The sequence below is a fragment of the Neoarius graeffei genome, chromosome 18, assembly GCF_027579695.1.
Source record: "Neoarius graeffei isolate fNeoGra1 chromosome 18, fNeoGra1.pri, whole genome shotgun sequence".
In the NCBI taxonomy this organism is placed as follows: Eukaryota; Metazoa; Chordata; class Actinopteri; order Siluriformes; family Ariidae; genus Neoarius; species Neoarius graeffei.
The window spans coordinates 21058692-21084569 of NC_083586.1; the positions used below are offsets into that span (position 1 = coordinate 21058692).

Genomic DNA, 25878 nt, shown 5'->3' on the forward strand with positions numbered 1-25878 from the left:
CCTCCAGACTCTAGAACCGTGATTTCCAAATTAAATGCAAAATGTACTTTCATCTGAAAAGAGGACTTTGGACCACTGAGCAACAGTCCATTTCTTTCTCTCCTTAGCCCAGATACTGTAAGACACTTCTGACATTGTCTCTGGCTCAGGAGTAGCTTGATATTAGGAATGCGAAAGTTGTATCCCCTTTCTTGAAGATGTCTGTTCGTGATGGGTCTTGATACACTGACACCAGCCTCAGTCCACTCCTTGTGAAGCTCTCCCAAGTTCTTGAATCAACTTTACTTGATAATCCTCTCAAGACTGCGGCCATCCCTGTTGCTTGTGCACCTTTTCCAGCCACCCTTTTCAGCAATGATCTTTTGTGGCTTACCCTCCTTGTGGAGGGCATCAGTGATCATCTTGTGGACAACAGTCAAGTCAGCAGTCTTCCCCATGATTGTGGTTGTGTGTACTGAACTAGACCGAGAGATACACTGTGTTCATACTGTTTTACTCAAACTCGAAATGAAATATTCTAATATTTTGAGATGGGTTTTTTTATGTGTTTGTACTGTATCCCATACTGATTAAAATTAAAATAGAAAAATGCTTGAAACATTTTAGTTTATGTGTAATGAGTCTATAATATATAACATTTTCACTTTCTTAAATAACTGATGGAAAATATTGAACTTTTTCACAATATTCTAATTTTTTGAGATGCACTAGTATAGATCTGCACTGAACAACTTTAATAATCTTTCTAACACTGCATAGGGACAGAAAAAATCAATGTCTGACAGAAATATATAACTTTAAAGTATCAAATGTCACAAACTTATAACATACATCACGACATTGTAATATCTGCAAAAAGTAATACTGAAGTAGTTATTGCATCTAAACTACAGAGTTAAATGTGAAACTTAAGTAAAGTCAATCTCAAGTTCATCAGCACTGGCAGTAGTTTTCACGTTCCCCCTTATACCATGTGTATGAATGAAAACATGTATGTGAGTTAGATCAGCATCCTCTCTATACAAATATCTGATAATTGATATTTGTCTACATTTTCTATGAACACACTTTTTAAAGTTTTAGAACAATCAATGTGCACCATTTTATTGCATATTTTAGTATCGTTATTCACTGCTATAGACATTAAAAACAACTTGCAGTCAGCATGGTCGTTGGAGGCCATTTTAGCGAACACGCTGAACAACCAATGAGATGGCGGCTTTCTTTTCACCGTGTCAAATGGACCAATTGCTAGGCACTACACGTATTGGTTTTGGCAACAGTCAATACAGGTAGCCATTCCATGCAGGCACATGGAAGGGCAGGGAGCTGCTAGTCTGGCCAGGCAGGCTATCTACAGCATTTCCAAGCTCCTGAAAAATTGGGAACCAATCAACTTTGAGCATCTCCAACGGCCCTGGGTAGAGGCGTGTTCAAGGCACTGACGTAGTAGAACTGCGACCGGAAGCCATAGATTGTTTACAGCGGTAGATGCTGTATTGAAAGCATTCAACGGGAAGTTCTCATTGAAAACGGATCAAAGAGCAGCCCTGGAGGTATTTATTGAAAGGAAGGACGTTTTCGCCTTGCTCCCGACCGGCTTCGGTAAGAGTTTAATCTACCAGTTACTCAAGCAGTTTCCGTCGCGTCACATACGTCAGAGGAAAGAGTGATGTGATTGGTTTAAGCTTCGTCACAGCCTTTTCTGGCTTCGACCAGTAGCAAACTGAGGCATTTCAGGGAGGCGGGTCAACCACGGGCTCTGGGAAACGGTTTGGCTTAATAGCTTGGCCAGACCAAATGCTCGGAGAGCTTTGAAGTCGCGTTAGCCAGGCTAGGGAGCTGCTCTCCCTGCCTCAAAGCTTTTCACGTATGCACATGGAAGGGCAGGAAGGTCCCAGAATAGAGACACCCGCCAAATACAACTAGTTGCAAATATTGCAATGTAAATAACGTTCCTTGACAAAAGTGGTCCTGACAAAAATTGCATTATTAGAAAAAAATTTTTCCTGACAAAATCTGGTGTACATTATCTACAGACCACTACAAAAAAAATACAAAGAATGTTAGTAATAGCGAAACTCCGATATTGGAGTTTCTGTTTCTAGAAAAAGAAGAACAACTTTATTATCACACATGTACATTTAAGCACAGTGAAATTCCTCTCTGCATTTAACCCATCTGAAGCAGTGAACACACGCATGCACACACAAGTGAGCAATGAGCACACACACATACCCAGAGCAATGGGCAGCTATGCTGCAGTGCCCAAGGAGCAGTTGGGGGTTAGGTGCTTTGCTCAAGGGCACTTCAGCCCAAGGCCACCCTTGGAACATGCAAACTCCACACAAAAAGGCCCCAGTCAGTTGCCGGGCTCGAACCCAGAACTTTCTTGCTGTAAGGCGACAGTGCTAACCACTACACCACCGTGCCACCCATTAACATCAATCAATTTTGAAGACATTTGAAGGCCAATATCTTGTGATGTAATCATCCAACCTTAAGGAAATTTGATACTCACTATCAGTACAACATTCCTTTAAAGGTCCTTCACTTTCTAAAGTGCCAAATCAACTAGCCACCAAACAGCCAATCAAATTTCATCAGGCAATATTTAAACAAATGTATTTTTTCAAACTCATTATGAACAGTTTGTCCGATTTGCATGAAATATGGTGCACATCATCTCCAGACCATTCTGATAAAAAAGGTCTTGTGGTGTCAAATTTAAAACATGAACCTCAGTACACTCCAGCACTATCACATTCCTTGGAAGCACATCAATGGACATTTTATCCATAACTAAAACACTGCAATATCTTAAGAACCATTCAATCTCGAAAAATTTCATCCAGTTGGTTGATTACTAATCTTAAAAAAGTTCTTATTATACACAACTGGAGAAATTTTCACTTACTTATGACGTTTCGATGTCTTTATTAGCTGACATCTTGATCATATCTAACGCTTGGCATCTCTGGCCACTGCCGGATAGTACACATGACCTAGAAATCAGCTGATCGTGGACTATATTGGTTCAATTGGATACAGGACATCACATTCACTGGCAGACATATATTGGGTCTTCTTGTGAGAAAAAGTGAACACCATCTCAATAATTCCAAAGACCTAGCACAGGAAATGGACTTGGTGTTGATTGAGGAAGATGAAATGTTCATTTCCCATGATGTGGTGTCCCTTTTTACCAACACTCCCATAGACCTGGCCCTCTAAGTGATCAGAAACAGATTGATTTTGGATGAGAACTTGGGAGAGAGGACCCTCTTAGAGGTGGATGACTTCATGGAATTGTTGAAGTCTATTGTGACAACAACCTATTTTTCATTTAGAGGCACTATTTACCAACAGAAGTTGGGCACCACCATGGGTAGCCCTGTTTCACCCATCCTAGCTAATTTGTTCATGGAATGGTTAGAACAGCAAGCCATTGCTACAGCACCCGTCGATTGTAAACTAAAACTCTGAAAGCGCTACGTAGATGACATTGTTGAGATTCTCAAACAGGGTAAAGTGGATGCCCTTACTGACCACATAAATTCCATCAACCCCACTGGTAACATCCAGTTCACTTATGAAGTTAAAGAGGACAATAAAATCCCGTTCCAGGATACCTTGTTGACAAAACGTGAGGATGGATCAGTCAAGCTTCTAGTGTTTAGAAAGAAGACACACACCAACCAATATCTGAATTTTGCATCCCATCACCCTCTGAACCATAAGCTGGCAGTCATCCATACCGTACATTACTGGAGAGATGCTATAGCATAGTGACAGAGGAGGAGGAGTATGTGACCAAGGCCCTCAACATTTGTCGCTACCCAGACTGGTCCATAAAAAGAGTCAAGGAGGCCATCCTCATGAAACAGCAGCATAAAAGCAAGCCTAAACAGCTTGAACGGAAACATCAGGATATGGTTGTGGTGCCTTATGTGAAGGGGCTCAGCAAAGCTTACACCAGGATTTTAAAGTCCTACAGTATTTCCACAGTCAACCGTCCCTTTAAAACCATTAGGAACATCCTTTGTCCACCCTAAAGACAAAGTGGAGGATGAACAGAAGACGGAGGTGGTATACCAGATTCCCTGTAAGAATTGCCCAAGTGTATACATTGGAGAAACAGAGAGGAAGCTGGGTCAACGACTTAAGAAACATAAAAAAGACGTTGATACCTTCACTCAGGCCACATAGACAAGAGTTGTGAGGAGTCAGGCTCGGACCATCACACAAGTCAGCTGTCACAGATCATGTTGTTAGGGAAAACATTGACTGGGAGGGGGTTAAGGTGATCGATAGGGAGGCACACAGGCAGACCAGATGAATAAAAGAGGCCGTATGGATCCGAAAGACAGACTGCTGTATGAATCGGGACGTGGGGACATACCAACTCAGCCATACATGGGATCAGCTGATTTCTAGGTCACATGTACCATCCGGCGGTGGCCAGGGACGCCAAGCGTTAGATGTGATCAAGATGTCGGCTAAGAAAGACATCGAAACGTCATAAGTAAGTGAAAATTTCTTCAGTTGTGTATAATAAGAACTTTCTTAAGAACCATTATTCTCTTTATTATTGTTGTCTGTAGTATTACTGAGTGTAGTGTTATCATCTTCAGTACTACTGCCTGTAATATTGTTGATTTCATTTTTATAGTTAATTGTTGTAGTGTTGAATTGAGCTTTTTGACTGCAGGACTGTAGACTTTTCTTTTGTTGATATTATTGTTGACTCAAGGACTGTCAACTTTATCATGCATGACTTTGTTGGATTTTATTGTCAAGTTCTTTTTTTCATTTTGTTTTTCTTTACAATTTTACAGACTGTAAAAAAGAGAGAGAGAGAGAAAGAGAGAGAGAGAGAGAGAGAGAGAGACTCACTGGGAACCCTGTTGATGGCTCGGAGAGGTCTGAGAACTCGCACCGTTCTGATTGCAGAGAAACTAACGTTGTGTCCATCTAGAGAGTACTCCAGCATTCTATATAAAAAAAGACCACACACACACAAAGAGAGAGAGATAATTACACATGAGCTTGGTCTTCAGAAAACAGCTGTTTTTAACGTTGACTGAAACTCTGCTGGTGTGGATTTTCTCTTCATAAGGACCAACCCATTATCTACAGTATTTTATAATTTAAATACTCCACAAGGATCTGAAATAATCATCTGGTTTCATAAGATCCATATAAAATGATAAAATGATATGCAGAGAATAAATGGACCAGTGGGACAGAGAGGACTGAATAAGTAAGAGAGAGAGAGAGAGAGAGAAATAAGTGACAGAGATTGAGTGAGTGAGTGAGTGAGTGAGTGAGTGAGTGAGTGAGTGAGTGAGTGAGTGAGACAGTAAAAGAGAGAGAAAGACAGATCAAGATACAAGAAAAGACAGTGAGAGAGCAGAAAAACATGAAAACAAAGAGAGAGAGAGAGAGAAAGAGAGATGGAGAGAGACTGAGGGAGACACGTGTGTGAGAGAGAGAGAGAGAGAGAGAGAGAGAGAGAGAGAGAGAGAGACTTTGACTTGAGAAGACCTTTATTAAACAAAAAGTAAAAAGGTATCAATTAACTTTTGTCATTCCCTTGTCAAAATGTTTTTTAGAATTCTATAGAAACTCTATAGAAAATCCTATAGAAACCCCTCTTTCTATACAATCTCTATAGAACGCTATAGAACTAATACTCTATAGAAAATAGTTTCTATAGAAGTTGTATAGAAATAGTATAATTCTATAGAAGTTGTACTCTATAGAAAACAGCTTCTATAGAATCTCAACAGAATTCTATATAAACAGTAGTCTATAGAAAACGATTTCTATAGAATTGATACAGAAAATCAAATGCCTTTAAAGACCAGGATCAGAAGCCTGCCCTTGACCCAACTAAAGTGGAGGCGATTGTTGGTAAGTGGTCTTTGTATATTCTATCAGTTGTATAATAAAGGCCAGAATTGACAGTGCATTCATGGAGCTAGTAGCCATATCTGTAAATTCCTGAATTTTTAGATGTTCATGTAGTGCACAGTATTTAAAAAGTCATTTACTCATTTTTGCACTGTTAGAATTGCTTTCTCATAGCTCAAGTGTTATTGATAATAGATTAGCAATGCATTAATTGTATTTCCTTTTTTAAATTTCAAAATCCCATTTTTTGTTTCAGATCTTGCATGCCGTAAATTTGGATGCCCTCCAGCAACTATAAAGATGCCTCTTGCCAACAAGCTAAAGGAAATAACAAAAAAGGCAGCAAACTAGCTTACATGTACTGGTAGGATAAAACTAATAAATTTCAATACTTTCAGCAAGAAGTGCTTTTGTCATACTGTACCAGGGTCTGGCATTTTGGAAGTTAAGAGTGATTTGGTAGGATGTCCTGAATTCTATGGCACCTTGCATCCTTATGTTTTCCGCCTTTGATAGCTTTTTCTCAAGATGAATTTGGAGAGGAATCTGTCCAGTTTTTATAATTTGGTATTCTCTCGTGTTACTGTTATGATTGTTTGTTATACGATCCAGTATTCAGGTGGTGGACACAGTTTTAGTTTCTCACTGTATTTTCATGGGTAGGTCTTCGAGTATCTATTATGCAGGTGACTTCAATAACTATAGCAATCTCTATAGAAATTGCTATAGTCTCTATATAAATTGCTGTAGAGATTTTCACAGTACTCTATAAAGAATTCTATAGAAACTTCGTTAAATTCTGTTGACTTTCTATAGGAATTCTATAAGATTTCTATGTATAATCTCTATAACATTTCTTTTAAAACTCTATAAAATTTCTATTAAAACTCTATAAAATTTCTATTAAAACTCTATAAAATTTATATTAAAACTCTATAAAATTTCTACAAAAAGTCTATAAAAATTCTATAAAATTTCATTTAGAAATTTTATAGAATTTTTATAGATTTTTTTCTATAGAAATCTATAGAAAATTTTACCAAGGGTTGATCAAGTAGAGAAACACACACAAAAAGGAGGAAAGGAAAAAAAATCAAAATGAGAGCAGTAACTCTCCCTCAATTCCGAGAATACACAGTACACCTCCCACAGCCCACAGATCACTGAAAGTCATAAGATCATCCACCAAAGTATAAAAAGCGTGTTCTATTCTAATCTGTGCTTTAAGAAGCCCTCTGAAGATCTGCTCAGCGTCCACAGAGCCCACACCCTGCCGCCCATTCTTACGGCTCAACCAAATAGACAGCTTTGCAGTGGCTAACAAAAAATTAATCAGTACAGGTAAGTGGATCTTCCCTTTCTTTGCTGAATAAATTGGACCATAAACAAACAACTGAAAAGAAAAGTGCCCCCTAAACCCTGAACTAGTACCCTCAACAGATCAAAAAGTGCCACCAAACGTAAACATTGAACAAATAAATTTGCTAAAGTCTCTGGCTGCGAACAGAAAAAACAACCCTCCCTGTGATCAGGATCCAAGTGTGCTGTGTGTCTGTTTGTGGCTATAGCCCCATGCATGACCCTCCATTGGAGGTCAGATGCCCATTTTTCAACGGGCCATTTATACAGGGATCACCAGCAGCCTTTCAGGGATGAGTCTAGGCCAAAAAACTCAGCCCACATCAATTATTTTACTGTATGTTGCGAAGTGACTGAAAGTTCCAAACTTTCACATGTGAAATATAACGGTTTCTTCCCCAAGCCTTCGAACTTTCCCAGCTGTGGTATTCTGAAGGAAAGGAGACAATCTTCTCCCTCTTGCCATTCAGCGACATTGGCATTAACATCCAGGAGAGGAAAGGCATATTCAGCAGCTTCATCCCAATGATCAGGAAGAGAAGCATCCTCTGTGATGAAGGCCTTCAGATCTTCTGGTAACAATCTTAGCACCTCCTCCACCATTCTGGACAGCAGCCTCAGTCTGATGTTTATGGTCTGCTCCAGGACCTCCATGGGCATCAGCAGGTGGCCGAGCTTTACACATCCAGCCTCTCTGAGAGAAGATCTCAGACTGGCTGATGTCAGAACCTCTGCTCTAATGAGACTGTTGAAGAACAAAGGCTCCTCCAACAGCCACAGGCCTGCTGCAGGAGCAGGATCTCTGGTTACCTTCAGTACTCTCCAACACTCTAAAACCGAAGAGTAAAAAGGGGTACTTCCAGTCAGGTCAGCTTCCTCCTGCCTCAGCAAGAACAGCTGCTTACTGTTGCCCAGATGCCCAGCTTTCTGCAGGAGAGCCCTAGCTGTTTCCAGCTACCTCACACCAACCTGGTACAACAGTCTCTGGGCAGTCTGCAGCCTGAAAGCCATTACCCGGGCAGAGATGTCTATGAGGCCTTGTCCTCCCTCCTCCACTGGCAGGTACAAAGCTGAAGCCTGTATCCAGTGTTGTCCTGTCCAGAAGAAGTCCACAATGGTTCACTGAATGTCCTCAATCAGACCTCTAAGCGGGGAGAGAACAGTCAGTCTGTGCCATAGCATCAAAGTAACAAGTGATTGACAACCAGAACTTGGCCCCTATACAACAGCTGGGGTGGCAACCATTTCCATTGAGACAACCTTGCACACACCTTCTCCCTCACACCCTCCCAGTTCTGTTGTTGGTAACCTTCTGTGCCCAAATACACCCCTAAGACTTTTAACCCCCTACTTCCCCACTGTAGGCCTCCAGGCAGAGCCGGCAATGTTCCCTCTTCCCACTGGTCCATCTGAAAAGCCTCGCTCTTACTCCAGTCCACTTTGGCTGAGGATGTTCTCTCATATAGCCTCAAACTATCTCTCAAGGCTTCCATGTCTCTCTGGTCTCTTATGAAAACATTTATATCATCAGCATATGCAGAGACTCTAAAAGGAGAAACATGCCATGATCCTGGTAGTGGGAAGCCATGAAGGTGATTCCTCAGCCTGCATAGTAAGGGCTCGATGGCCAGACTATATAGTGGCCCTAAGATGGGACAGCCCTGTCTTATCCACCTAGTAACTGGAAAAGGCTGACTCAACCCGCCCTCCACTTTAACTAAGCACTCTGCCCCACCATACAATAGACTCACTCATGAAACAAAAGAATCACCAAACCCAAATGCACACAGTGTAGAAAATAAATAATTGTGATCTACCCTATCAAAAGCTTTTTCCTGGTCCAAAGGAATTACACCAAGGTTTAAATCATAAACATTGCAAACATCAATTAAATCCTGAATCAGAAACCGATTGTCCAATATAGTTCTCCCTGGAATGCAATATGTCTGGTCAATATGTACAATTATGTCCAAGTAGTCTCTCAGTCTGTTAGCCAGTGCTCTGGAGAGTATTTTATAGTCAGTACATAAAAGAGTCACTGGTCTCTAGTTCTTTAAGAGTGCCAAATCCCCTTTTTTTGGTAAAAGGGCGATAACTGCCCTCCGACAAGACGAAGGCAGTGACCATCCATTAAAACTGTGATAATTTCCCAGATGTGGGTGGAGTACAGAAGTACAGCAGGCGGTTGCTAGTGTTCAAACACATGTTTATTATAATAGCTTTTCAGCTGGGTGACACGGTGGTGTAGTGGTTAGCGCTGTCGCCTCACAGCAAGAGGGTCCGGGTTCGAGCCCCGTGGCCGACGAGGGCCTTTCTGTGCGGAGTTTGCATGTTCTCCCTGTGTCCGCGTGGGTTTCCTCCGGGTGCTCCAGTTTCCCCCACAGTCCAAAGACATGCAGGTTAGGTTAACTGGTGACTCTAAATTGACCGTAGGTGTGAGTGTGAATGGTTGTCTGTGTCTATGTGTCAGCCCTGTGATGACCTGCCAACTTGTCCAGGGTGTACCCTGCCTTTCGCCCGTAGTCAGCTGGGATAGGCTCCAGCTTGCCTGCGACCCTGTAGAACAGGATAAAGCGGTTAGAGATAATGAGATGAGATGAGCTTTTCAGCTTTGTAATGGGCACTCTAGGACACGAACACACACGTCTGTGAACACAGTTGTGTTTTGGTCCCAGCCAGCACTCCTCTGCTCTCCTACTCCTCTTATACTCTATCATCACTGCAAGAAACACACACATTAATTGACAACAGGTGTAGCGACTTGGCTACTCACCTTCCCTGACCCTGCCCTCCACTCACAAACTGATGCTCAGCCATGCCCCCGCTGCCACATACCCCCACCACCCGACTCAGGCCGGGGAGCCCCCCACCACCATCTGCGCCCCCAGCCTGTGGATCGCCTCGAATTTGAACGGCTAGAGGGTGAGATACCAACAAGTGATCCATGTGTTGGCATCCTTCATGTGGTGGAGCCACTGGAGGGGCACGTGGTCTGAACAGAGGGTGAAAGGGTGTCCCAGCAGGTAGTATCAGAGGGCAAGCACCACCCACTTGATAGCCAGACACTCCTCAATAGTGCTGTATGTGGTTTCACGCATCGACAGCTTGCGGCTGATATACAGCACAGGTCATTCCTCGCCCTCCACCTTCTGGGACAGAACGGCCCCCAGCCCCCTGTCCGATGCACCTGTCTGTAAAATAAAAGGGAGAGAAAAGTCAGGGGAATGTAAAAGTGCCCCCCCCACACACACACACAGTGCAGCCTTTACCTTAGAGAAAGCCTGTAGGCATTGCTCCGTCCACTGGACCGGATCTGGTGCTCCCTTTTTAGTGAGATCAGTCAGCGGGCTGGTGACTTCTGAATAATTAGGTACGAACCTACGATAGTAGCCAGCCAGCCCCAGGAACTGTCTCACCCCCATTTTGGTCTTGGGCCTTGGGCAGGCCGCAATCATTGAAGTCTTGTTAATTTGGGGATGCACCTGCCCATGACCCAAGTGGAAACCCAGATATTGTACTTCCACCCGCCCAATTGCACACTTTTTTGGGTTAGCGGTGAGACCCGCACACCTCAACGACTTCAGGACAGCCCTAAGGTGTTCCAGGTGCTGCGGCCAATGATTGCTATAGATAATGATGTCATCGAGGTACACTGTTGCGTAGGTGGCGTGAGGGCAGAGAATCCTGTCCATGAGCCATTGCAACATCGCGGGAGCCACAAATAACCCAAAAGGAAGCGTGATGAATTGGTGTAACCCAAATGGTGTGGAAAAGGCCGTTTTCTCTTGGGATAGAGGAGTCAAGGGGATCTGCCAATATCCCTTTGTTAGATCCAGTGTCGAATAAAAACGAGCAGTGCCTAATCGATCGAGCAACTCGTCAATGCGAGGCATTGGGTATGCGTCAAATTTAGACACTGCATTGGCCTTTCTATAGTCCACACAGAACCGGACTGACCCATCGGTCTTGGGAACCAGGACCGCCGGGCTGCTCCAGTCAATGTGGGACTCCTCGATTATACCCATTTCAAGCATGGCCTTGAGTTCATCCCGGCCCACCTTTTATTTGTGTACAGGCAAGCGGTAAGGACGGCTCCTCACCACCACCCCCGGGAGCATCTCAATGTGGTGTTCTATGAGGTGGGTGTGGCTGGGCAGGGGCAAGAACATGTTGGAAAATTCCCTTTGCAACTTGGCCACCTCCGTGAGTTGGGCCGGTGAGAGGTGGTCTCCACAAGGGACCGGAGTGGCTGGAGATGTTAATTTTTTTTTTGTACCTCCGGCCCCAGCTACGCCTCCTCTGGGACTACCAACACCAATGCCATGGGGACCTCCTCATTCCAACATTTTAACAGATTGAGGTGGTAAATTTGCAATGCCCCACCCCGTCCATTCGTCTCATCTCATAGCCGATGTCCCTGACTTGCCGTGTGACCTCAAAGGGCCCTTGCCACTTGGCGATTAATTTGGAGCACAACGTGGGCAATAATACGAGCACTTTGTCTCCCGGTGTGAATTCTCCAAGGCGCATGCCCCTGTCATACAGTCGGACTTGACATTCTTGTGCCTGCCGCAAATTCTCCTGGGTTAAATGAGTGAGTGTGTGGAGTTTTGCATGCAGGTCGAGAAGGCATTGAATTTCGTTCTTGCTAGGCAAAGATCCCTTCTCCCAATTTTCACGCAACACATCCAAAATGCCACACAGCTTATGCCAATATAATAACTCAAACAGTGAAAAACCCGTAGAGGCTTGCGGGACCTCTCAAACGGCAAATAACAGGGACTCGAGCCATTTATCCCAATTACGCGCATCCTCACTTACAAATTTCCAAATTAAGTTTTTGAGTCAGCGCTCGAAACTAACGGTGTCCCGATGTCCCGGGGACCATAAAAAATGTCATCGGGACACAAAATTATCATATCTGGGACAATCCCGGGACAATGGAAAAAAATAGATCTAGAAAAAAAGTTCTACATTAATATTATTTACAAAGCCGTAACACATACGTAGACATTCACCTAATTTGTCAATTTTAATTTTAAAACGTTAACAGCGAAAAATACATAGTAGCTACACTTTCGATGCACCTGCATCCGTAGGCTACAGAGCAGCGCATTCTGTTCGAGAATCTTCGGCCGGAGTCCGCATTATATGGACTTGGAATGGAATTGCTACCGCACACGCTGCGCCGACTCTTGCCAGAACAAAAATGCTTAAGTGGTTGAAGCGGACCGACCGCGGGGAAGAAACTGAAAGCCCAGACATAACGTCTCCGGGACCTTCAGGATCCAAAGTGTCATCGCCTGGTCTGCAGGCAACGCTAGCAACTGAATGAACTTAATGAACACTGTTAGACACGTTATAAAATACAACAGGAATGATGTGGATGATATTGACGGAAGATACCGTTCAACAGAATAAGTGAGTTTTCTTGGTGTCTTTCTAGTTCAGAAAGTTTAGTCAGTCAGCAGCACAACTAGGCTCGGACCTGCCACTATGCTGATGTTGCTAACATTTGCACCCACGTTTCGGCAGCGAAAGTTCATAAAATGGATAACGGAAAGTTCATAAAATGGATAACGGAAAGTTCATAAAAATGGATAACGGAAAGTTCATAAAAATGGATAACGGTAATGGATAACGGAAAGTTCATAAAAATGGATAACGGAAAGTTCATAAAATGGATAACGGAAAGTTCATAAAAATGGATAACGGAAAGTTCATAAAATGGATAACGGAAAGTTCATAAAAATGGATAACGGAAAGTTCATAAAAATGGATAACGGTAATGGATAACGGAAAGTTCATAAAAATGGATAACGGTAATGGTGAAAATGATAAGTTGGCCTTATAAGTGCCAACAGATATTGAAGGTATAAGTAGATGAAATGAACATAAAAGGGGTCTTATTTTCAACTAAAGTGTCCTGCAGATGTAGGGAGTTGAAACATTTTCTGAATGAGCTAGTTGGCCCCTTTAAATAAACAGGTATCTATTCATACAGTGAGATCGCCAAAGTTTAATAAACTGAAAATGCAATAACTGTAATTTTGAAGTAGATGATGTATAGGACATGTGTCGCTTGTGTCTTGTGACTTATTGTAAAAATGATATAAAGGGTTCAAAATCGCATAGTTACAAATATAATAGTAACTTCATATGATAATATTAACCACTGGTTATTTCAGAGAGGAAAAAAATGGGGACACTATTGCTTCCATTCGGGACAATACAACACAGAATTCGGGACCACTGGGGGACACAAAGAAAAAAAGTTAATTTCGAGCCCTGTTTTGAGTGTCTGATTAAACTGTTCCACTAAGCCATCCATTTGTGGGTGATAGACATTGGTGCAGATAGGCTTAAATTTCCAATAACCCATACAGTTCGTGCAGTGTGCATGACATAAAGGTAGTGCTTTGGTCTGTCAGGATTTCTTTCAGAATCCCGACCCGGGAGGTAATGCGGAAAAGCGCTTCCGCAATACTGTGTGCTGAGATACTGCGGAGAGGCACCGCTTCCAAATATCGCGTTGCATAGTCCACCAGAACTAAAATAAAGTGATATCCCTGTGCTGACCGATCTAATGGCCCAACGAGATCCATCCCAATTATTTCAAAAGGGGTCTCAATTAGAGGGAGAGGGCGCAAAGGCACTTTTGGAGTGGCCATGGGATTTACTAATTGGCATTCACGGCACGCCGCACACCACCGACGGACATCCCCATGAATCCCTGGCCAGTAGCACTGGGCCATTATTTGGGCTAGTGTTTTATCCTGCCTTAAGTGTCCGGCCATGGGATTAAAGTGAGCTGCATGGAATACGAATTCCCTACGGCTCTTTGGGATTAACTGAGTTATTTGTTCACCAGTTTGAGTGTCCTGCATCACTCAGTACAACCTATCGTTAATAATAGCAAAATAGGGGAAGGCAGGTGTCGCGCTCGGCTGGAGAATTTGACCATCGATTACTCTCACTTGGTCAAATGCATGCCACAGAGTCTCGTCTTGCAACTGCTCTAACAGGAAATCCTCAAGGGAATCCCCGAGAGAGGGAGAAGGGGCAGACTGCTCCTCTTTCCTCATATCACCCAGGCGTGGTGCTGATGTAAACGGCTCTATGACAGCTTCCCCAGCCAATGCCAGACTGGGATCTTCCCGTGACATATTAATGCAGGACCCACCTTTTACTATGTGTTCCATTAGTTCTTTAAACCCTGGCCAATCAGTCCCCAAAATCAGCGAGTGGGTGAGACGAGGATTAACTGCCGCCTTTACTCTATGCTTCTCTCCCCAAAATAGAATGTGGACGGACACTAAAAGGTAGTTGTGAACATCCCCGTGCACACACAATACCTTCACCACTTGTTCTCTTCCCAACGCCTCACTTTGCACCAGGCTTTGGTGGATTGAGGTCTGGTTACAGCCAGAATCCACCAAGGCGTGATACGTATCCCCTTGTACACTTACCGGCATACAATACTCTCTGGCCCGATCGAGGGCAGTTTCTGGTGCCTCGGGGATCCAGACCACCGCTCCCACCTCCATTGCGGAGCACTGACTTTGGAGATGTCCCAGCTCCCCGCAGTGCCAGCACACCAGCCCAAGCTCTCCCTCTGCACTGGCAGTATGGATGTCACTCACCTGAGGGGGAGAGGACACAGACATGGAAGGGGAAAACAGGAGGACACCACGGGTGTGTCACGCCGGCTGGGGGGGAGCCGGCCCCCGCCTCTGTGCTGGGGGAACAGGGCGAGAACGGGAAGCAGAGGGAGAGGGAGAGAGAGAGGAAAGAGGAGAAGAGGAAACACATCTTCCTGCCATCGGAACTGCCTCCATGTGGTCCTCTGCCAGCTCTATGGCTTGTTCCAGCAACGCCAGGCGATGACACTGGACCGACTCCGCTGTTCCTTCCGGAAGCCGCACAATGAACTTCTCCAGTGTCACCAGGTCAATAAGTCTCTCTGTGTCGCGGTCATCCACCCTCAGCCACTGCCGGCAGGTGTCCCGGAGTTGTTGGCCGAATGCGAACAGCCGGCCGACCTCCTCCAACCTCAGTGCCCGGAAGCGCTGATGCTGTTGTTCCGGGGAGTGGCCGACACACTGTAGAATGGCTCACTTTAAGTCAATGTATATGAGCTGGCTGTCAGCGGGGAGCTGCAGCACAGCGAGCTGCGCTTCGCCAGTCAGCAGCAGAAGTAGGCTCACTGTGCGCTGCTTGACCAGCCACCCCCATGCTTCAGCGGCTTATTCGAAGAGCGCGAGGAAGGCTTCTGGATCGTCATGCAGACCCATCTTCATTAGGGTAAGGTGGGGAGGGTCCGCTGCGGTGGTGCTCAAGGACCCCGCTGACGTGAGCAGGTGTCAGAACGCCTGGCAGTCTTCTTGCTGGGCCAGCATCAAGACCTTGAAGCATTGTTCCTGCTCCTTCTGGAAGGCAATCAGCACTTGATGCTGGTTCTGCTGTGCTGTAGCGAGGGCATGAACGAGGTCCTTGAACAGTGATGACTCCATGGATGGGCTCCCTTCTGTACTCCCGGGTTTCGGCACCACTGTGATAGTTTCCCGGATGTGGGTGGAGTACAGAATTACGGCAGGCGGTTGCTAGTGTTCAAACACACGTTTGTTATAATAGCTTTTCAGCTTTGTAACAGGCACTCTAGGACACACACACACACACACACACACACACAGAGTCATGCTTTGGTCCCAGCCAGCACTCTTCTGCTCTTCTACTCCTCTTATGCTCCATCATCACTGCAAGAAACACACACACATTAATTGACAAGCAGGTGTAGTGACTTGGCCATTCACCTTCCCTGACCCTGCCCTCCATTCACAAACTGACGCTCAGCCATGCCCCCACTGCCACAAAAACATTCTAGTAGCACCTCATGTAGATCCGCGCTGATGATTCCACAGAACTGCTTAAAGAAATTGGCAGTAAGCCCATCTAGTCCTGGTGCTCATCATGAAGCCATCTGACCGACAGCTGTAGTTAGTTCCTCTAGACTGAGCTCCTGATCCAGATCAGTTTTCTCCTGTGGGTTCAGTTGTGGAAGCCCCTTGAGCAGCTCAGCAGCACACTCTGGACTGCAGCAGTCTGCTGAGAACAAGTTGGTGTAAAAATCCACAGCACAGTTTCTCACTTCTTTGGGGTCCACTGTCACAGTCCCATTTGGGAGCTTCAGACATGTCATCATTTTCCTCCTCCCAGTATTCCTCTCCAGATTGAAGAAGAAGGAGCTCAAAGCATCCATGTCCTTGATGTTCTGGAAACACGATCTAACCAGAGCTCCCTTCACCCTCTCCTCCAAAAGAGTTCTAAGTGCCATCTTTTTATCGTTCAATTAATTTTTGGTAGCAGAAGTTGGTTTCAGAAGTAAGCCACTCCCAGTGTCATGGATAGTGTTCTCCAAGTGCTGAATGGACATTTTGAGCTGTGTTGTAGAAAAGGATGTATATTGCTGACAAAAATGCATATCTGAGACTTTCCAACCTCCCACCACTGCTTCAGAGACAGAGTTGGCTTTCTCAGATCTCCACCTTAACTAGAACTGTTCAAATTTGCTGCAGAAGATGTTGTTTTTCAGCAGCCTGTTGTTAAAGTGCCAATAAGATTTGATTTTTTGTCCGGCTGAGGTAATTAACTCTAAGCTGATAAGGTGATGATCTGTGAACCAACTGGAATGATGGAATTGTTGACTAACCTGGACCTGAGTGACTGTGAGATGTAAAAGTGATCTAACCTGGCTGTGCTTACCCTGTTGCCATAAACTTTAACCCATGTGTACTGTCTAACTTTTGAGTGTTTGAGTCTCTAAGAATCCACCAAGTCTAAATGTGAAATTATCCTGCCTAAAACAGTAGATGAATGAAAATGTGGTTCCTCACTAGTTATGTCCAGAGTGAAGTCTGTGGTGCAGTTCCAGTCCCAACCTAAGATGAGGTAATCATCACTGAACTTGTCCAATTCATCATTTAGTCAGCTGAAAAGAGCAATTCTTTTTTGTCCTTCATTGGGTGCGTATGTTAACTAAACAAAAAATAATTCCCTCTACTTCCGCCCTAACAATCAGCAACCTTCCTTTAACGATTTCTAAAGTAGATAAAATTTTAGTGTTACTGTTTTTCCTGAATAGCACAGCCATCCCCCCACAGCAGTTAGTACCATGGCTGAGTGTGTAAAAGCCCTCCCACCACAGGCCCCAGTCCATCTCATTTTCCTTGTCACTGTGGGTTTCCTGCAAAAAAACGTCTATTTGTTTTTGTTGGATTACTTCAGCAACTTGAGCTCTCTTCTGTCCATCCCTGCCACCATTTATATTTAAGGAAGCTACCCTGAGTGCATGCATGGATTCAGAAAAGAAGCGAGAGAAAGAAACAGGAGGAGACAGTAGAGAGAGAAAACACACCTGGTGATGCATGATCATAAAATCATTTAGATAGTTTCATCCTTTTGCTGGTTCTTTCCTTTGCTATCTTCCTTAGAGCTGTGATATGTTTGCTAAGACGGTAATGTTTCTTCGCATCCAGTACATCAAATCCAACACGTTTTCGCCAAGCCATAACTCATCTAACAAATTTGTCTGTGTCACTGAAATAATCCTTAATTTTTACAGTTTTTCTGAAAGAATTATTTAAAAAGTCATCAATTTCTTCTAACGAGTATAAATCATTCTGCTGTGAGCTTTCACCAATAGACCCACACTCTGACTCTGTTTCATAGTCTACATTCTCCACCTCTCCTCCACACTGACTGTTTAAACCATCATCCTCCTCTGTGTCACACACACTCGCCACTATACCTGCAGGCACAGCCACCTGCCCATGTTCAGCAGGTTCGCTGGTATTCATGGAGGTATTTGCCTCCTCGGCAGCAATGACAGACCCACCGGTACTCACGGAGGTATTCACGTCCGCAGCGGCGTGCCCGCCGGTACCCGGCAGCAGCGGGCTCCGCTGTCTGCTCCCTTCCAACATCCTTATTGCGGCCCACCACGCTATCAACAGTGTGAGCCTCCTGTTGTTTATGAGGGCATGCGCATCATTTATGGCTGACATCACCACACTTGAAACACTTCATCTGTCCAGCGCTCGCATACACCATATAGTGACCATCACCAAATTTCACTCCGAAAGATACCTCCGGTGTCTGGGTGGGAGAGTCAAGAAACATGAACGCCTGTCTCCTCAGAGACTGGACATGTCTTAACTTTGGGTCTTTACAGCCCAGACTGACCGCGCGAAACCCGCTAGCAAATTTCCCAAACTTTTTTAGCTTGTTCTCTCACAATGCATTTGGAATAAATGGAGGAACACCTGACGCTCTACACAGGTAGAGCGAACTGCTAACGGGGAGACTTGGGTAAATAGATCAGTGATGATTACACCATTCATGAGTAAGTCACTAACATGTTTCGCCTCCTTGAGAAACATCACCACCACCTTGTTCATTCAAGAAGCATAGAGTGCATTCTCATGTCCTATTTTCTCACCAACGGCCAGCAAAACCTCCTCCACAGTTACACTGGGATCTGGCAGTGCTATCCGCACACAGTGACGGATGGACGGAGGAGGCGTCTTGAGGGACGCCATTCCTCCCGAAACAATCCACAAACTTTTCCCTACTTAGCACTCAACAAACAGCAAGAAACAAGAAAAAAAGACTCACCTGATCATGCATGCAAAAAAGGAATAAATGAAAACAAGAAGAAAATAAATAAATAAATAAATAAATAATTTACGCTCTCCGCCAAACTCCCGCAAACACCTCCACCTGTGACACACCTCACACGCACCCATCTCCCAGGATGCAACAAAGAAAGAGAGATGTAGAGAGAGATGGAGATGGAGGGAGACACTTGAGAGAGAGAGAGAGAGAGAGAGAGAGAGAGAGAGAGAGATACAGAGAGGTACAGAGAGATGAAGATGGAGGGAGACACTTGAGAGAGAGAGAGAGAGACAGACATACAGAGAGGTACAGAGAGATGAAGATGGAGGGAGACACTTGAGAGAGACAGAGAGAGAGATGTAGAGAGAGATGCAGGGAGATGTGTGAGATAGAGAAAGAGAGAGAGACAGACAAACAGGCAAAGAGAGAGATAGAGGGAGACACATGAGAGAGAGAGAGACAGACAGACAGACAGAGAGGTACAGAGAGATGAAGATGGAGGGAGACACTTGAGAGAGACAGAGAGAGAGATGTAGAGAGAGATGCAGGGAGATGTGTGAGAGAGAGAGAGAGAGACAGACAAACAGGCAAAGAGAGATATAGAGGGAGACACATGAGAGAGAGAGAGAGAGAGAGAGAGAGAGAGAGAGACAGACATACAGAGAGGTACAGAGAGATGAAGATGGAGGGAGACACTTGAGAGAGAGAGAGACAGACAGACAGAGAGGTACAGAGAGATGAAGATGGAGGGAGACACTTGAGAGAGACAGAGAGAGAGATGTAGAGAGAGATGCAGGGAGATGTGTGAGAGAGAGAAAGAGAGAGAGACAGACAAACAGGCAAAGAGAGAGATGGAGGGAGACACATGAGAGAGAGAGAGACAGACAGACAGAGAGGTACAGAGAGATGAAGATGGAGGGAGACACTTGAGAGAGACAGAGAGAGAGATGTAGAGAGAGATGCAGGGAGATGTGTGAGAGAGAGAAAGAGAGAGAGACAGACAAACAGGCAAAGAGAGAGATGGAGGGAAACACATGAGAGAGAGAGACAGACAGACAGAGAGGTACAGAGAGATGAAGATGGAGGGAGACACTTGAGAGAGACAGAGAGAGAGATGTAGAGAGAGATGCAGGGAGACGTGTGAGAGAGAGAAAGAGAGAGAGACAGACAAACAGGCAAAGAGAGAGATGGAGGGAGACACATGAGAGAGAGAGAGACAGACAGACAGACAGAGAGACACGGAGAGAGAGAGAAAAGAGATGGAGGGAGACATGAGACAGAGAGATGGAGAGAGACATGTGGGGTTGTGTAGTAGTACTTGTCATGCGTGGGCATATCTGTGACACATTGACTTGACATTAGGACTGAAGCTGACATTAAAACTTGAACTGACATTAAACACACACACACACACACACACACACACACACACACACACACACACACACACACACACACACACTTCTGATGGTGTTGATGCAGTGCTGCTTTCTTATTGGTCATTCTGCTCACCCTGCCATGACGATAAAGAGGTCGAGGCGGTTCCACGTGTCTCCAAGGTAACACCTGGGACCGAACACACCCAGAGCCACCATCTTCAGCACCATCTCCACCGCAAAGAACGCAAAGATGAAGTCGTCAAATGCCTACAGAAAACGCAAGAAAGCAAATAAATAAAAAATGAAAAAAAAAACAAGCAAACAAATAAGTAAAACTGTGTTGTGCTAAATTAATGGCACCCCATAACAATGAGCAAATTTAAAGCCGTACAAACTCATATTTTCCACTCGAGCAACACCAGAGTTATCATTCTCATTAGAACAGCTCAATCGTAATATAATATTTTCTCTGAAAAAATTGTGTGTGCTAAAATTATTGCCACCCTTCAGTAATATGTGAACTAAATGCAAACTAATTGTCGTTAAAAAAACAAAGACATATATTTTTCACTTGTTCTTAGTGTCAGCCCAGGATAAACATCTGCTGTACTTTTTTAACTATGTTCTGTTTCCCTGGGCTATAAATATGAGGTTGCACACATGCAGCATCTCTCATTCATTACTGCAAAGGAGAAAAAAATTAAACATGTGAACAAATCAGGAAATCATTTTAACAATCAGTTAAAAAATCATGAAGCACAGTCAGAGGCATGAGAAAACATTTCTGTGTCTGAACAAGTTGGAACTTTGGCAGGAAGAAGATGCTGAGGGAGTAAAAAGAGCTCAGTTTTAGATGTGTTCCGTCGACTGAACAGAGAAAAAATGCTTGGAAAAAAACTCCTGTAGCAGAGCAGATTGACGTCTAAACAAAATGGCCGCTGTTCATCAACTAGGCTTCTGGAGCAGGTCCTCAGTTCAGGTTTATCCAGTCACAAGCATTTATGTAAATTATTTCTCTCAAGGCATGTTAGCTCAGAAGTTTAGCTAATTAGCACTTCATAACATGCTGTTATGGGAAAATAATCAACTTCACGGTGATAACAGTGATTCTGCTTCATCACACCATCCTGTCTGATTAATTTCCTGAAACAGCATGACCCTAAAACCCTCAAAATTTTGTGCTAAAAACTTTCGGCTCCATTATTTTTTTTCACAAATAAGTTCATCTTGACATAAACGACTCAGGCATTCAGCAATACACAAAGAGTCTCGTCTTTTATTTGTGCAGAAAATGATCCACACTGAAAAGCAAACCTCTAACGTCGCTTGATTTCTTAACTGAGCCTTTTTTTTTTTAAGAATTTGTGACAGAAATTCTGGATTTCGATTCCATCACGGTGTTGCAGTCGAGCCACACTGAAAAGCATTCGGTTTTATAGTTTCTTATTGGCTCTTCGGTGCTGAAGCAGCAATCATCACACCTTTCAGAGTGTGTGTGTGTGTGTGTGTGTGTTAGCGTACCTGTAGGATGGTGCAGCGCTCCGAGTGGCATTCCAGGTCCTGGCATGGCTGGAACATGCCAAGCGTGACGCAGTTGAGCAAAATCACCAACATGCTGACTCGCTCAAACCACGTGGAGCTGAGGTTAAGGCTCAATACACTCAGTCGACACTCAGACAGACAGACAGACAGACAGACAGATCTCAGAAGAAAGTGCTATCCAACGTCTTCTGCATACATGACCGCACAGACAGCCACGATTGGCTCGTGCCGCTGTGATTGACAGAGGACAGAGAGAAAGTGTAATGTCCCTCCCACCTCAACAGCATGGTCAGTTTTGCTCTCCCAGATGGCTGTGGCATTGTCAGGATTCCAACTTATGATGTCTTGATGTTAGAATGATGTGGTTTTGTGGACCTTTGAACTTGTTACACCAGACACAGAGCTACTGTGAACTGTTCAGGATTAGTATGTCTGGAAACAGATCTGTATGTGTGTGTGTTAGCAGATCAGACAGGGTGTGTTCCCCTGCTGGGTTCTGCAGCTCTCTGTCTGACAGGATTTAAACATCCTTCCTTGTCAAACATTAGGTGAAATCCTGCGCACACAACACACAACTCTTAATGACAATGATGATGATGATGATGATGATGACGCATCGAAATGAAATTTGTGCCTTTTTTTCATCATTTCATGCACTTCCTCTCACATGCTAACACACACCTCCACTGTACTGTACACACACACACACACACATCTGTCTGAAAACTGGCGTAATAATGAAATGGAAAATCATCTTCAATCCCAGGCTCTAATTCACAAAGTCCTTAAATCAGCCCTTTTGAGCTTCGGCTCCACAGAACAAACTGAGATAGATTTTTGCTCTTGATTGGATCCAGCCAAGTTTCATTCACTGGGTTCAACTGGAAGATTAAAATAAGTGCCTCCTGATTTCAGCACCTTACACTCCTTTCATATTTAGTTTACAATATTTAGTTACGATGCTAAGCACCACTAATAGACACATTCATGTAAATATGTTCAAATTTTTTTTTTAATTCCTCAACCAGTTATCATTATTAAGCCGTTACCGCACTTGTGTTGTTTTCTCCCCCTCCCCCGACTTTTCTGTGAGACTTTGATACTTGAAAGTAGCGTCATGTGAGTGGTCCAACTTGTCATGTTTCATGCTGATGCAGGCAGAGCTGTCGTGGTCCGTGGTGGAGAACTGAATGAACGCATTAATCTGGAATCCAGCGCTTCCCATTTTGCAAACTTGATCGATCCATGGTTCAGAAAGAATGTAAATGCAAACCTGTAAACATCTTTTTAAAGCAAACGCTAAAACAGTCAAATCTCATAAATCATAATTGTGGTGGAAATGTAACTATACGTAGGGCTGTACAGTGAGCTAAAATAAAAATAACCTCCATCTCAATCGTGATGAAGGTCTTTAATGTCGTTACAGCAATCAGCAAATAATTATAATCTGATTATCATTTAATTATCATAAAAATGTAAGAAAGAAACACGGCTATAAATACAAGAATAAATAAATGTGTAATGTTTATACGCTGAATACGAGGCAGGGACACATCAGATTTTACAGAATTCACACACACACACACTCACACACATACAAGCAGTGAGATGAAATCAAATCAACCTGACACTGAGGCTCTTCCACAAGCAGCAGGTCAAACAGGGAAAAGAGACAATCATGTTACAGTAGATTTGAGTAGAGGTGAGTAACGTAATTCTTGTGCGTACACACACACACACTCTCTTTATTACACACACACACACACACACACACACACACAGAGTCTGAGAATGCACAGACCTGGTTTCTTTCATGTATACCGGTACACTATGTAAACACAGGCACTTAACTACTGAAGCTGTAAAACACACACACACATTCTCTTTATTACACACACACACACACACACACACACAGAGAGAGAGAGAGAGAGAGAGAGAGTCTGAGAATGCACAGACCTGGTTTCTTTCATGTATACACCATGTAAACAGAGGCACTTAAATACTGAAGCTGTAAAACACACATACACGCATTCTCTTTATTACACACACACACACACACACACACACACACACACACACACACACACACACACACACACGCACACAGTCTGAGAATGCACAGATCTGGTTTCTTTCATATATACACCATGTAAACACAGACAACTACTGAAGCTGTAAAACACACACACACACACACACACACGCACGCACACAAAGGACTGCTAGGAAACCTTTTGAATTCAATAAGCAGCTTTACAGAAATCTGGAAATAGATTAGTCTGTAAGAATGTCCGCTACTCTGCCTTTAATTACATCCTCTACTTTGCCTCGAAGAACATTCTCTACTCTGTCTCTAAGAATGTCCCCTATTCTGCCTTACATCCTCTACTTTGCCTCTAAGAACATCCTCTCTTACAGACAGAGTAGAGGACGTTCTTCGAGGCAAAGTAGAGGGTGTAATTAAAGGCAGAATAGGGGACATTCTTAGAGACAGAGTAGAGGACGTTCTTAGAGGCAAAGTAGAGGATGTAATTAAAGGCAGAGTAGGGGACATTATTTTGTCTGTAAGAATGTCCCCTACTCTGCCTTTAATTACATCCTCTACTTTGCCTCGAAGAACATTCTCTACTCTGTCTCTAAGAATGTCCCCTATTCTGCCTTACATCCTCTACTTTGCCTCTAAGAACATCCTCTCTTACAGACAGAGTAGAGGACGTTCTTCGAGGCAAAGTAGAGGGTGTAATTAAAGGCAGAGTAGAGAACATTCTTAGAGACAGAGTAGAGGACGTTCTTCGAGGCAAAGTAGAGGATGTAATTAAAGGCAGAGTAGGGGACATTCTTACAGACAAAATAATGTCCCCTACTCTGCCTTTAATTACATCCTCTACTTTGCCTCTAAGAACGTCCTCTACTCTGTCTCTAAGAATGTCCCCTATTCTGCCTTTAATTACACCCTCTACTTTGCCTCGAAGAACGTACTCTACTCTGTCTCTAAGAATGTCCCCTACTCTGCCTTTAATTACATCCTCTACTTTGCCTCTAAGAACGTCCTCTACTCTGTCTCTAAGAATGTCCCCTACTCTGCCTTTAATTACATCCTCTACTTTGCCTCTAAGAACGTCCTCTACTCTGTCTCTAAGAATGTCCACTACTCTGCCTTTAATTACACCCTCTACTTTGCCTCTAAGAACGTCCTCTACTCTGTCTCTAAGAATGTCCCCTATTCTGCCTTTAATTACATCCTCTACTTTGCCTCTAAGAACGTCCTCTACTCTGTCTCTAAGAATGTCCCCTATTCTGCCTTTAATTACACCCTCTACTTTGCCTCTAAGAACGTCCTCTACTCTGTCTCTAAGAATGTTCTCTACTCTGCCTTTAATTACACCCTCTACTTTGCCTCTAAGAACATCCTCTCTTACAGACAGAGTAAAGGACGTTCTTCGAGGCAAAGTAGAGGATGTAATTAAAGGCAGAGTAGGGGACATTCTTACAGACAAAATAATGTCCCCTACTCTTCCTTTAATTACATCCTCTACTTTGCCTCGAAGAACGTCCTCTACTCTGTCTCTAAGAATGTCCCCTACTCTTCCTTTAATTACATCCTCTACTTTGCCTCTAAGAACGTCCTCTACTCTGTCTCTAAGAATGTCCCCTACTCTGCCTTTAATTACATCCTCTACTTTGCCTCTAAGAACGTCCTCTACTCTGTCTCTAAGAATGTCCCCTACTCTGCCTTTAATTACACCCTCTACTTTGCCTCTAAGAACGTCCTCTACTCTGTCTCTAAGAATGTCCCCTATTCTTCCTTTAATTACATCCTCTACTTTGCCTCGAAGAACGTCCTCTACTCTGTCTCTAAGAATGTCCCCTATTCTGCCTTTAATTACATCCTCTACTTTGCCTCGAAGAACGTCCTCTACTCTGTCTCTAAGAATGTCCCCTATTCTTCCTTTAATTACACCCTCTACTTTGCCTCTAAGAACGTCCTCTACTCTGTCTCTAAGAA

The 25878-nt window shown here is 43.8% G+C and overlaps 1 protein-coding gene across 1 annotated transcript in view; it reads right to left on the reverse strand.

Moving 5' to 3' along the window:
• Window positions 1-21956, reverse strand: part of cacna1hb (calcium channel, voltage-dependent, T type, alpha 1H subunit b) — a 179746-nt gene extending 157790 nt beyond the window's left edge. The window contains exons 1-3 of the mRNA XM_060898260.1: window positions 21849-21956; window positions 20461-20594; window positions 4897-4994 (exon numbers count right to left, since the gene is read on the reverse strand). Of these exons, the coding sequence (XP_060754243.1) occupies window positions 4897-4994; window positions 20461-20594; window positions 21849-21941 (325 nt within the window). The 5' untranslated portion in view covers window positions 21942-21956. The remainder of the gene's footprint in view (window positions 1-4896; window positions 4995-20460; window positions 20595-21848) is intronic.
• Between the last annotated feature and the right edge of the window lie 3922 nt (window positions 21957-25878).